At 42.6% G+C, this 15050-nt stretch overlaps 1 protein-coding gene across 1 annotated transcript in view; it reads right to left on the reverse strand.

Moving 5' to 3' along the window:
- The window catches only part of LOC134934577 (collagen alpha-1(VII) chain-like), an 817258-nt gene that overhangs the window by 541771 nt on the left and 260437 nt on the right, over nt 1-15050 (reverse strand). Inside the window, exons 54-57 of the mRNA XM_063929986.1 lie at nt 2602-2628; nt 2473-2514; nt 2291-2371; nt 922-960 (exon numbers count right to left, since the gene is read on the reverse strand). Of these exons, the coding sequence (XP_063786056.1) occupies nt 922-960; nt 2291-2371; nt 2473-2514; nt 2602-2628 (189 nt within the window). The remainder of the gene's footprint in view (nt 1-921; nt 961-2290; nt 2372-2472; nt 2515-2601; nt 2629-15050) is intronic.

Here is a 15050-nt window from a genome sequence, read left to right on the forward strand (position 1 = left end):
CTTCCATAAATTTCCAGGGCTGTTTTTCCACCCCACTGCATCTCTTACCGGCTACTACTGTAATTTCTAGCCCATTAATATGTGGTATGTATTTTGTACCATTATTATTTAGAATTACATAAGGGAGACTTTTTTCCATGAATGCAATGCAGGTGCAATTATATCTGACTTGCGTTCAACTCTGCATCAGCCCCCACATCTTCACACCTAAAAAACACTCTGGTAGAGAGTGAATAGTGTAATTTCTCAAAACTATCCTAAATTTTGTATCTTGTGAAATCACTAAGAACCAAACCCTAATTAATATAAGTTTCTGTATCAAAATAAGGTATTGCCAAAATCACTCTCTTTTTAATTATGTACAGCAAGAAACCTGTGAAAGTATATTGGGGGTCATTCCGAGTTGATCGCTTACTAGCAACTTTTTGCAGTGCTGCGATCTGGGTAAATCTCGGCAAAACTGCGCATACATATGCACCGCAATGCGCAGGCGCGCCATACGGGTACAAAGAGGATCAGTGCTCGGCGATGGATTTAACGAAGAATCCATTCGCACAGCTGATCGCAAGGTGATTGACAGAAAGAGGGCGTTTGTGGGTGTAAACTGACCGTTTTCTGGGAGTATTTGGAAAAACGCAGGTGTGTCCAAGCATTTGCAGGGTGGGTGTCTGACGTCAATTCCGGGACAAAAAAGACTGAAGTGATCGCAGCGGCTGAGTAAGTCCAGAGCTACTCAGAAACTGCAACAAACTTTTTTGTACTGTCGGCTGCTAAAGCATTCACACACTTACAAAGCGAAAATACACTCCTCCATAGGCGGCGACTATCTGGTCGCAGTGCTGCAAAAAGTTGCTAGTGAGCGATCAACTCGGAATGACCCCCATTGTGCAGACTGCTATCAAACACTTTAAAGCAGCTCACCAAAGTGTTGCCTGGAGGTCCTGGCCGTCCTTCTGGGCCCTTACATGTGAAACAACAAGAGTTACAATACAGAGTGTCTATGTAAAATGTAAAGTACATTGGTTAATAATGTAAAGTACTTTAACCTGTAAGAGAAACATATTGTTAATTTACAAGTAGTGAAAGCATTTCTTTTCATAAGTACTTTGGGATTCAGAAAGATATCTCGGCTGTCGGGATCCCGGTGGTCAGGAGACCGATGCCAGGATCCCGACAGTCGTAATACTGGCGGCAAGCACAGCATGTCCCCTCGCAGGCTCGTGGCGCTCGCCATGCTTTGGGTCCAGTGGTGACCTTCGGTCGCCACAGGGTTATATTCCCCCTCGGGTGGTGGCGTAGACCACCATCAGAGTGGTGATTCCAGCAGGCGGGTGTCGGGATTCCTGTGTCGGTATCCTGACAGCCGGCAAAATGAATGCCTCCTGTACTTTGCCAAACTTGTACTATAACTGTAGCAGATCATATACTGCATAACATCAGGTGCATTTCTGAACATTTCCATCACAGGGGATCTACTGAGCATGTGTCCACCCACAGGCACGCAGGAACGGGGTTCTTCCAGAGTAGACAGTCATGGTAACCAACATGGGTTGCCACGGCGGTAGTTATGACCCTGTGTATGGCTCTATTTTAGTTCAACATGCATCATCAAAGTTTATTTGTATGGCATCACAATTCGACAGTAGCAGGCAGTCAGCATATAAGTAATGAAGCATAATAAAATATAAAAGTACAGTATGAGTTGCACAGGTACAATGACAAGGAGCTAAACACACAGCAGAACTCCATATGCATAAGCTGCAGAATAACACTCAGGTAAATAAAATTGCAGTTAAAACATTCTACAGCAGATAAAAGCATGATAGACAGAGAGAGGACAGACATGAGCTGTAGGCAAGTTCCTTCTACCTAATCTACATACTGACCCAGTGATTAGAATCCATACCATCCCAGCTGGTGGGATGTTACATACAGAAGGAATTATTTCAAAATAGCTGGATCACTATATGCTAACAGGATTCCTGAGGTTGCTGCCCTCAGGGATAGGCTTAAGTGTCTTTACTTAGCAGAAGGCCTAAACAATATATGCCCTAATTTGGGCTCAGGATTTACTTGTTCTCCTCTATTCCCTTTTTTGCCATCAAAGTGTTCTGTTAATGGACCAATTGTTGAGAAGTTGAGTAGGTGTCTAGAAAGGCTTAAGGTAAAAATGTCATCTGCGGCTGACTACACAATGCTGTTTGTTACTTTCTTTGCAAAATAATACACTGGAAATGACTAGAATGTTTTAATGGATTAATATGATGAATATGTGAAATTTCCTGCTTACTGTTGGTCCTGGTGGTCCAGGGTCTCCTTTGTCTCCCTTCAACCCGGATTCTCCCGGATCACCTAGTTCTCCTGGATCTCCCTAAACAGCAAATATAATGCAGTATGAGAGTCTAGGCATTTATCCAGTCACCAAGGTGAGTATGAATCACATGAGAAATAAAAATGAGCTAAGAACCTTGCCTTTTCTCCTTTGACAAGTAGACTTTTATCTATTGAGGTAACCTGTAAAGAAAAGAAATATGTTGTCCAACAACAATTGAAATATTATAACAAATTTTCAATGTTTTCTAAGAAATGTTAATTACTTACTGTGCTTCCAGGTGGCCCTGGTGGTCCCTGTAGAGAATAATAGAGCAACTCCTTAATACAATGCACAGCACAGAAGTACACTCTGCTGAAAACTAACAGCGCGTTTCACATAGTGAGCATAAACAGAAGTATACTCTGCCGAAAACAAAAAGCACATCTCACACAGTGAGCATGCACAGAAGTATACTCTGCAGAAAACTAATAGCGCGTTTCAAAGTGAGCATGCACAGAAGCATGAAAAAGAAAAAACAAAACAATCACCCTCTTGTGCTTGAACTGGATGCAAGCAGGTGGCTGACACACAGAGAGAGCACCAGCTCTCAAGGAAATGCACTAAAATTGGAGAGATACCGGCCTCTTGCGCTCCCAGGTGTATTAAACCAATTTCACACACTAATCAGCATGTAGAACGACTCTGGACACGAACTTACATATTAGTTCAGTCCCGCATGCACATACCGGTTTCTTTCAATTTTCCTACTGCATACACTGAATAAAAGTGAACTTACATTGGCTTTCTTACTCGAGTGCTCATCAAAGTATCTTTCAATCTTCCCAAGACTGGAAATTTTCACACGAATAGATTCAAGTGAAAGTTTTTTATTTCTTTAAAAAGACATGGATCCAAACAACGGATTTCCAGAATATAAAACACAATAAGAAGCCAGCATGTACACTCTAACAACGGGTGGGTTCCTCTTTGAGAGATAGATATTGGTAACCCTCTGCAGCGGTCAGTCACCTCACTTGTCTCTATCCTTTGGTACCCAATCAGTTGTCCGGAGAGCTGGCAGCACGGGTGGTCCACAGCAGAACGGCACAAAGCAACGCGTTTCAGGGCTTTCTTGCCCCTTTGTCAAGCTTGTACCATCTGCTCCACGAACAGGTTTTTAAATCTGCTGGGATCCCTCCCTTCCTTGTCAGCCGGCCAATCCCCCGCTCACAATAAAATTAAATTCATTCATAAAAACATCAGAAAAACAAGCCTAATAATCAATATATACAAATGTTGATAAAACAAGCTTAAATAGTACAAATATTAAGTTGAGTCGAGTATTTGACCACCACGTATATAAGTGTCTAATTAATTAATTAGCAGCTCCACTATACACGCTAGTCTGCTTCACAACAATTAGTTAAAGGAGGGCTATATGTTTAGAGCGCATTCACGATAGATATATGGATGCACTAAAGCCTCCATTATTAGACTGTACTTCAATTAGTCCTTTTCTTATATAAAGTAAGATATGCACAATAGGTTAGCATTTTATTCACAAATCCATTATAAATGGACCCCTCTAATAATTGTAAGACACTGATTTTCCGTGGTGGGTCATCCCTGGCTCATTACAGTTCAATCCATAGATATACACATACTACACTTATTTAAAAAACGTATACTCTCCATCAAACGAGCTGGTTGATTCCAAATAAATTATTATCAAGATGTGTTATATTATATCACCCAAAGATAATCCACATAATTCATAACTATCCACACATGGGTTCGATATAAATAACATGAACCTCGATTTTATATGGTTCAGTCTCAGCTCGTTATGATGGATATCAACAATTTTCATATTTAAACACGTCACTAAATTATCAATAAATAGACCCATATAATTACATACAAGCATGAATAAAGGATCCAAATGCATCAATATAGTAACGAAAAACACAATTGTTATAACCATATCTCCTTAGTGTCCATATTTGTTGCATGGATCTTCAATTCTAATCCAAATTCATGTCCATGATGGTGTTCGGATTTGCTATATATTTCTGTAGGTGAGAGTTCCATCGATTTTAATATATGGATCCATCTAATGCCAGGCTCAACTCAATAAAATAGGACAACACACACATAGAAAAATGTGGATTATTAATAATTTTTTTTAAACACATCGATAATATCTAAAGGAAAGATATAATTTATTACAAAAACCATTTAGTCTCACAGTCAACATTTAACCCTTTAGGTGTTAAAGTCTGTAATTCGTAAATTGTTCTCATTTATAATCTAGCTAGTGCACCTTCACTATCACTTGTCCTCCAGTTAGTGGAGGCTATTTTAATACCACAAAAGCTATGAAGGGAGTCTATCTTGCACTCATGCTTTTCTTTAAAATGTGAAGATACATTGTGATTATCATATCCTTTCGATATGTTTCTACAATGTTCTCTTAAATGTTCCTGTAATTTTCTCCCTGTTCTCCCAACATATTGTAGCCCACAGCTACATTCTAATAGGTAGATGACATTTCTGCTGTTGCAGGTGATAAAATCCTTGATCTTATACTGTTTTCCAGTGGCTTGGGATTTATATGTGGTAATTTTCAAGTCAGTTTTACATCGAGTGCACATAATGCAAGACCCACATCTATGAAAACCTTTTGATGCCGATGTAGTCAATATTTTTTTAATTGGAAGAGCACTTCTTACAATAGCTGACTTTATGTTGTCTGCTCTCCTATATGTAAAGATGGGACTTTTTTCTATGTATCCATTCATCCATCCATCCAATAAAGGATCGTTCTGCAGCAACTTCCAATGTTTTTTAATGATGGTTTCTTTCTGTCTATAATTAGAATTATATCTCATAATAAATCTTACATCCTGGTTTTTATTGTTATCTTGGTTATTTTTAGTTTGTGGTAAAGTATTACGCTCGAGGTTTTTACATTTCTCTTTTGCCTGATTTACTAATTGTGCATCATAACCTTTCTCTATAAATTTATTAGTCATTAATTCTGCATGGACATCAAATGTGTCTAATTGACTACAATTTCTCTGCAACCTCTGGCATTGGCCATGGGGAATATTTTTAATCCAATTGTAATGATGGTTGCTCTTAAAATAGGCATATGAATTGCAGTTAGTGGCTTTGATATAGTTTCATATGCATAATTGGTCATTCTCAATATAGATTGTAAGATCTAGATAATTAATTTCAACATTACTCTTAATAAATGTCAACTTGATATTTCTATCGTTATTGTTTAAATACTGGCAGAAGTCTAATAGACTATCCTCATCTCCACGCCAGACAAATAGGACATCGTCTATGAACCTAATCCAAAGCACCAGAGTGGCACCCCACTGCTCGTTCGATCAAATTGTCATATCCTCCCAGTGGAATGTAAATAAATTAGCATAACTGGGTGCCACCCTGGTGCCCATCAATGTCCCTGGCAACTGCAAGAAAAAGTCACCTTCATACAAAAAAAAATGTTTTAATATTAATGAAATACCATCTAAAATTAACTCTTGATCTGCTGACACTATATCATTTTTCTCCAAATTATATTGAATAGCCTCCAATCCATGGTTATGATTAATTATTGTGTAAAGCGATGAGACATCAGCTGACACTAATATATATTCAGATGACCATTCAATTTGTTGTAATATTTTGATCACATCAATGGTGTACCTGACATGATTTAGACTGAAACACCATTGACTGTAATTTAGAATCCAGAAAATGTGATAGATTAGCAGTTACTGATGAAATCCCGGCTACTATAGGTTGCCCTGGGGGTTCATTTAGGCTTTTATGTATGTTAGGCAACATATATATCACCGGTATAGCCGGTTTTTCTATTTTTATATATGTAGCCTCTTCATCAGTATGTGATCCCAATCCTGTATATAGTTGTATTAAATTGTCAATTTTTTTCTGAATGTTACTTGTAGGATCTCCTCTTAATTTTTCATGTTTATTTTACTGATAATTGCCTCATCACTTTCCTGTGATAATCATCTCGGTTTAAAACCACAACCCTCCCGCCTTTATCGGCGGGTTTTATTACGATCTGTTCATTATTTCTCAGACTGGTTATCGCTACCCTTTGCTTCCTAGTAAGGTTATTAGCCCTTGGAGCTTTAAATTGGCAATGTTCCAAATCATTTTTCACAAGGTTTTCAAAGCTTTCCACAAAGCAACCCCTTTTATGCTTTGGGAAAAAAGTGGACTTGCACTTAAAAATACTGAAATGATTATCAAGGATTCCTGTTCACTAAAAAACCTTTTAAGAGCGAGTTTTCTAATTAATGTTTGCAGATCAACAAACACCTCAAAGCTATCTGCTTTACTGCTTGGTGCAAATTTTAAACCTTTGCATAAAACTTCATTTTCTTCCACTGTCAATTGATAAGTACTTAGGTTGTAAATATTTCTATTTACTAACTTTGGAGGGGATGTGTCTATCTCGACCTGGTTTTTATTACTTTCCGTTTAGGTAATTCCATCATATCTAATATTAAAATAAGGAAAAAAATAAGAATTTACTTACCGATAATTCTATTTCTCATAGTCCGTAGTGGATGCTGGGGACTCCGAAAGGACCATGGGGAATAGCGGCTCCGCAGGAGACTGGGCACAAAAGTAAAAAGCTTTAAGACTACCTGGTGTGCACTGGCTCCTCCCCCTATGACCCTCCTCCAAGCCTCAGTTAGGATACTGTGCCCGGACGAGCGTACACAATAAGGAAGGATTTTGAATCCCGGGTAAGACTCATACCAGCCACACCAATCACACCGTACAACTTGTGATCTGAACCCAGTTAACAGCATGATAACAGAAGGAGCCTCTGAAAAGATGGCTCACAACAACAATAACCCGATTTTGTAACAATAACTATGTACAAGTAATGCAGACAATCCGCACTTGGGATGGGCGCCCAGCATCCACTACGGACTATGAGAAATAGAATTATCGGTAAGTAAATTCTTATTTTCTCTAACGTCCTAGTGGATGCTGGGGACTCCGAAAGGACCATGGGGATTATACCAAAGCTCCCAAATGGGCGGGAGAGTGCGGATGACTCTGCAGCACCGAATGAGAGAACTCCAGGTCCTCCTCAGCCAGGGTATCAAATTTGTAGAATTTAGCAAACGTGTTTGCCCCTGACCAAGTAGCTGCTCGGCAAAGTTGTAAAGCCGAGACCCCTCGGGCAGCCGCCCAAGATGAGCCCACTTTCCGTGTGGAATGGGCTTTAACAGATTTTGGCTGTGGCAGGCCTGCCACAGAATATGCAAGCTGAATTGTACTACAAATCCAACGAGCAATCGTCTGCTTAGAAGCAGGAGCACCCAGCTTATTGGGTGCATACAGGATAAACAGCGAATCAGATTTTCTGACTCCAGCCGTCCTGGAAACATACATTTTCAGGGCCCTGACTACGTCCAGCAACTTGGAATCCTCCAAGTCCCTAGTAGCCGCAGGCACCATAATAGGCTGGTTCAAGTGAAAAGCTGAAACCACCTTAGGGAGAAATTGAGGACGAGTCCTCAATTCTGCCCTGTCCGTATGAAAAATTAGGTAAGGGCTTTTAAAGGATAAAGCCGCCAATTCTGAGACACGCCTGGCTGAAGCCAGGGCTAACAGCATTACCACTTTCCATGTGAGATATTTTAAGTCCACAGTGGTGAGTGGTTCAAACCAATGTGATTTTAGGAATCCCAAAACTACATTGAGATCCCAAGGTGCCACTGGAGGCACAAAAGGAGGCTGCATATGCAGTACTCCCTTGACAAACGTCTGAACTTCAGGAACAGAAGCCAGTTCTTTTTGGAAGAATATTGACAGGGCCGAAATTTGAACCTTAATGGACCCTAATTTGAGGCCCATAGACAGTCCTGTTTGCAGGAAATGCAGGAAACGACCCAGTTGAAATTCCTCTGTAGGGGCCTTCCTGGCCTCGCACCACGCAACATATTTACGCCAAATACGGTGATAATGTTGTACGGTTACATCCTTCCTGGCTTTGATCAGGGTAGGGATGACTTCATCCGGAATGCCTTTTTCCTTCAGGATCCGGCGTTCAACCGCCATGCCGTCAAACGCAGCCGCGGTAAGTCTTGGAACAGACATGGTCCCTGCTGGAGCAGGTCCTTTCTTAGAGGTAGAGGCCACGGGTCTTCCGTGAGCATCTCTTGAATTTCCGGGTACCAAGTCCTTCTTGGCCAATCCGGAGCCACGAGTATAGTCTTTACTCCTCTCCTTCTTATGATTCTCAGTACTTTTGGCATGAGAGGAAGAGGAGGGAACACATACACTGACTGGTACACCCACGGTGTTACCAGAGCGTCCACAGCTATTGCCTGAGGGTCCCTTGACCTGGCGCAATATCTGTCCAGTTTTTTGTTGAGGCGGGACGCCATCATGTCCACCTTTGGTTTTTCCCAACGGTTCACAATCATGTGGAAGACTTCTGGGTGAAGTCCCCACTCCCCCGGGTGAAGATCGTGTCTGCTGAGGAAGTCTGCTTCCCAGTTGTCCACTCCCGGAATGAACACTGCTGACAGTGCTATCACATGATTCTCCGCCCAGCGAAGAATCCTTGCCACTTCCATCATTGCCCTCCTGCTTCTTGTGCCGCCCTGTCTGTTTACGTGGGCGACTGCCGTGATGTTGTCCGACTGGATCAACACCGGCTGACCCTGAAGCAGAGGTCTTGCCTGACTTAGGGCATTGTAAATGGCCCTTAGTTCCAGGATATTTATGTGAAGTGACGTTTCCATGCTTGACCACAAGCCTTGGAAATTTCTTCCCTGTGTGACTGCTCCCCAGCCCCTCAGGCTGGCATCCGTGGTCACCAGGACCCAATCCTGAATGCCGAATCCGCGGCCCTCTAGGAGATGAGCACTCTGTAACCACCACAGGAGAGACACCCTTGTCCTTGGAGACAGGGTTATCCGCTGATGCATTTGAAGATGCGATCCGGACCATTTGTCCAGCAGATCCCACTGAAAAGTTCTTGCGTGGAATCTGCCGAATGGAATCGCTTCGTAAGAAGCCACCATCTTTCCCAGGACCCTTGTGCATTGGTGTATTGACACTTGGCCTGGTCTTAGGAGGTTCCTGACTAGGTCGGATAACTCCTTGGCTTTCTCCTCCGGGAGAAACACCTTTTTCTGTACTGTGTCCAGAATCATCCCTAGAAACAGCAGACGTGTCGTCGGAATCAGCTGCGATTTTGGAATATTTAGAATCCATCCGTGCTGTCGTAGTACTACTTGAGATAGTGCTACTCCGACCTCTATCTGTTCTCTGGACCTTGCCCTTATCAGGAGATCGTCCAAGTAAGGGATAATTAAGACGCCTTTTCTTCGAAGAAGAATCATCATTTCGGCCATTACCTTGGTAAAGACCCGGGGTGCCGTGGACAATCCAAACGGCAGCGTCTGAAACTGATAGTGACAGTTCTGTACCACAAACCTGAGGTACCCTTGGTGAGAAGGGCAAATTGGGACATGGAGGTAAGCATCCTTGATGTCCAGAGACACCATATAGTCCCCTTCTTCCAGGTTCGCTATCACTGCTCTGAGTGACTCCATCTTGAACTTGAACCTTTTTATGTAAGTGTTCAAGGATTTCAGATTTAAAATGGGTCTCACCGAGCCGTCCGGCTTCGGTACCACAAACAGCGTGGAATAATACCCCTTTCCCTGTTGTAGGAGGGGTACCTTGATTATCACCTGCTGGGAATACAGCTTGTGAATGGCTTCCAATACTGCCTCCCTGTCGGGGGGAGATGTTGGTAAAGCAGACTTCAGGAACCGGCGAGGGGGAGACGTCTCGAATTCCAATTTGTACCCCTGAGATACTACCTGCAGGATCCAGGGGTCCACTTGCGAGTGAGCCCACTGCACGCTGAAATTCTTGAGACGGGCCCCCACCTTGCCTGAGTCCGCTTGTAAGGCCCCAGCGTCATGCTGAGGACTTGGCAGAAGCGGGGGAGGGCTTCTGTTCGTGGGAAGAGGCTATCTGCTGCAGTCTTTTTCCCCTTCCTCTGCCCCGGGGCAGATATGAGTGGCCTTTTGCCCGCTTGCCCTTATGGGGACGAAAGGACTGAGCCTGAAAAGACGGTATCTTTTTCTGCTGCGAGGTGACTTGGGGTAAAAAGGTGGATTTTCCAGCCGTTGCCGTGGCCACCAGGTCCGATAGACCGACCCCAAATAACTCCTCCCCTTTATACGGCAATAATTCCATATGCCGTTTGGAATCCGCATCACCTGACCACTGTCGTGTCCATAATCCTCTTCTGGCAGAAATGGACATCGCACTTACTCTTGATGCCAGAGTGCAAATATCCCTCTGTGCATCTCGCATATATAGAAATGCATCCTTTAAATGCTCTATAGTCAATAATATATTGTCCCTGTCTAGGGTATCAATATTTTCAGTCAGGGAATCCGACCAAGCCACCCCAGCACTGCACATCCAGGCTGAGGCGATTGCTGGTCGCAGTATAATACCAGTATGTGTGTATATACTTTTAAGGATATTTTCCAGCTTTCTATCAGCTGGTTCCTTGAGGGCGGCCGTATCTGGGGACGGTAACGCCACTTGTTTTGATAAGCGTGTGAGCGCCTTATCTACGCTAGGGGGTGTTTCCCAACGCGCCCTAACCTCTGGCGGGAAAGGGTATAATGCCAATAACTTTTTAGAAATTAGCAGTTTTTTATCGGGGGAAACCCACGCTTCATCACACACCTCATTTAATTCATCTGATTCGGGAAAAACTACGGGTAGTTTTTTCACACCCCACATAATACCCTTTTTTGTGGTACTTGTAGTATCAGAAATGTTCAAAACCTCCTTCAATGCCGTGATCATGTAACGTGTGGCCCTACTGGAAAATACGTTTGTTTCCTCACCGTCGACACTGGAGTCAGTGTCCGTGTCTGGGTCTGTGTCGACCACCTGAGGTAACGGGCGCTTTAGAGCCCCTGACGGTGTTTGAGACGCCTGTACAGGTATTAACTGATTTGCCGGCTGTCTCATGTCGTCAACAGTCTTTTGTAAAGTGCTGACACTATCACGTAATTCTTTCCATAAGACCATCCAGTCAGGTGTCGACTCCCTAGGGGGTGACATCACTAACACAGGCAATTGCTCCGCCTCCACATCATTTTCCTCCTCATACATGTCGACACAACGTACCGACACACAGCACACACACAGGGAATGCTCTGATAGAGGACAGGACCCCACTAGCCCTTTGGGGAGACAGAGGGAGAGTTTGCAAGCACACACCAGAGCGCTATATATATATACAGGGATAACCTTATATAAGTGTTTTTCCCTAATATAGCTGCTGTATATATTTATATGCCAATTTAGTGCCCCCCCCTCTCTTGTTTTACCCTGTTTCTGTAGTGCAGGACTGCAGGGGAGAGTCAGGGAGCCTTCCTCCAACGGAGCTGTGAGGAAAAAATGGCGCCAGTGTGCTGAGGAGATAGGCTCCGCCCCTTTTTCGGCGGCCTTTCTCCCGCTTTTTTATGTAAAAATTGGCAGGGGTTAAATACATCCATATAGCCCAGGAGCTATATGTGATGTATTTTTTGCCAAAAAAGGTGTTTTTATTGCGTCTCAGGGCGCCCCCCCCCCCCAGCGCCCTGCACCCTCAGTGACCGGAGTGTGAAGTGTGCTGAGAGCAATGGCGCACAGCTGCAGTGCTGTGCGCTACCTTAGAGAAGACAGGACGTCTTTTGCCACCGATTTTCCGGACCTCTTCCGTCTTCTGGCTCTGTAAGGGGGACGGCGGCGCGGCTCTGGGACCCATCCATGGCTGGGCCTGTGGTCGTCCCTCTGGAGCTAATGTCCAGTAGCCTAAGAAGCCCAATCCACTCTGCACGCAGGTGAGTTCGCTTCTTCTCCCCTTAGTCCCTCGGTGCAGTGAGCCTGTTGCCAGCAGGTCTCACTGAAAATAAAAAACCTACTTTAAACTTTTACACTAAGCAGCTCAGGAGAGCCCCTTAGCCTGCACCCGTCTCGTTCGGGCACAAAAATCTAACTGAGGCTTGGAGGAGGGTCATAGGGGGAGGAGCCAGTGCACACCAGGTAGTCTTAAAGCTTTTTACTTTTGTGCCCAGTCTCCTGCGGAGCCGCTATTCCCCATGGTCCTTTCGGAGTCCCCAGCATCCACTAGGACGTTAGAGAAAAGAGGTTGTAGATAAGGTTAATCATCCCCTCCAGAGTTAGTAAATAGAAATATTTACGACCTAAGTAGTTATCAATTGACAGTGGAAGAAAATGAAGTTTTATGCAAAGGTTTAAAATTTGCACCAAGCAGTAAAGCAGATAGCTTTTAGGTGTTTGTTGATCTGCAAACATTAATTCGAAAACTGGCTCTTAAAAGGTTTTTTAGTGAACAGGAATCCAGAGAAATAAGAACCCTTGATAATCATTTCAGTATTTATAAGCGCAAGTCCACTTTTTTCCCAAAGCATAAAAGGGGTTGCTTTGTGGAAAGCTTTGAAAACCTTGTGAAAAATGAGTTGTAACATTGCCAATTTATAGCTCCTAGGGCTAATAACCTTACTAGGAAGCAAAGGGAAGCGATCACCAGTCTGAGAAATAATGAACAGATCGTAATAAAACCCGCTGATAAAGGCGGGCGGGTTGTGGATTTAAACCGAGATGATTATCAAAGGAAAGTGATGAGGCAATTATCAGTAAAATAAATGTATAAAAAATTAAGAGGAGATCCTACAAGTAACATTCAGAAAAAACTTGACAATTTAATACAACTATATACAGGATTGGGATCACATACTGATGAAGAGGCTACATATAGAAAAATAGAAAAACCGTCTATACCGGTGATATATATGTTGTCTAAAATACATAAAAGTCTAAATGAACCCCAGGGCAACCTATAGTAGCCGGGACTTCATCAGTAACTGCCAATCTATCACATTTTCTGGATTCTAAATTACAGTCAATGGTGTTTCAGTCTAAATCATATGTCAGGGACACCATTGATGTGATCAAAATATTACAACAAATTGAATGGTCATCTGAATATATATTAGTGTCAGCTGATGTCTCATCGCCTTACATGATAATTAGTCATAACCATGGATTAGAGGCTATTCAATATAATTTGGAGAAATAAGATATAGTGTCAGCAGATCAAGAGTTAATTTTAGATGGTATTTCATTAATATAAAAAAATATTTTTTTGGGGTATGAAGGTGACTTTTTCGTGCAATTGTCAGGGACAGCGATGGGCACCAGGGTGGCACCCAGTTATGCTAATTTATTTATGTCCCACTGGGAGGATATGACAATTTGATCGAACGAGCAGTGGGGTGCCACTCTGGTGCTTTGGATTAGGTTCATAGACGATGTCCTATTTGTCTGGCATGGAGATGAGGATAGTCTGTTAGACTTCTGCCAGTATTTAAACAATAATGATAGAAATATCAAGTTGACATTTATTAAGAGTATCGTTGAAATTAATTATCTAGATCTTACAATCTATATTGAGAATGACCAATTATGCACACAAAACTAAATCAAAGCCACTAACTGCAACTCATAGGCCTATTTTAAGAGCAACCATCATTACAATTGGATTAAAAATATTCCCTATGGCCAATTCCTGAGGTTGTGGAGAAATTGTAGTCAATTAGACACATTTGATGTCCATGCAGAATTAATGATTAATGAATTTATAGAGAAAGGTTATGATGCACAATTAGTAAATCAGGCAAAAGAGAAGTGTAAAAACCTCGAGCGTAATAATTTACTACAAACTAAAAATAAGCAAGATAACAATAAAAACCAGGATGTAAGATTTATTATGAGATATAATTCTAATTATAGACAGAAAGAAAACATCATTAAAAAACATTGGAAGTTGCTGCAGAACGACCCTTTATTGGATGGATACATAGGAAAAAGTCCCATGTTTACATATAGGAGAGCAGACAACATAAAGTCAGTGTCACAACTGAGGGCCTGAGCTGACGGGAGGCAACCTCAGTTGTAGGGGCTGAGATGTACCGGAACCTGGGAGGTTGTATCAGACCCCTGGACATGTAAGTAACATGAATAATAACTGCCCGAAGGCGTGACCACGACAACTTGGATAAAAGTCAATGATGTTTATTATGACAACTCCGCAACACAGCAGCAGTAAAAGAAAACGTAAAAGTCAGCAAAGAATAAATACAGTTCCTGGGTACTACAGGATGGCAGGAGCCACAGGGCACTGGTAGTGTGAGATAGTTCTTATAATCTTCTAGATGGAAAGTCCTTACCAGGCCCGACTATAGCAATGGAGATAACCCAGGATTGTGCCAGCTGGTGTTCCAGGAAAAGCTGGGTTGCTGAAGATAAAACGGCTGCTGTGGATACTGGCTGGAACCAGACTGTTGTTAGCACGGAGTGGATACTGGCTGGAACCAGTTAAATAATAAATGAACTTGGGAGCGATGAAATATGAACTGAAATGTAGAACTTGAGAGCGGAGAAATAATAATACCGGTGGAGAGTGGTAAAGTGTAGAAAGGACACCGGCCCTTTAAGAGAAGCTGTACTCTGCTGGAAGCTGAGCTGGAAGCAGGTAATGTTGTAGCTGGAAACAGATGAATCCACAATGGATTGGAGAGTCAGGCTACACCGCAGGTGGAATGCTGGTGCGGGTCTC

This window comes from Pseudophryne corroboree, chromosome 6 (assembly GCF_028390025.1).
Source record: "Pseudophryne corroboree isolate aPseCor3 chromosome 6, aPseCor3.hap2, whole genome shotgun sequence".
Lineage (NCBI taxonomy): Eukaryota > Metazoa > Chordata > Amphibia > Anura > Myobatrachidae > Pseudophryne > Pseudophryne corroboree.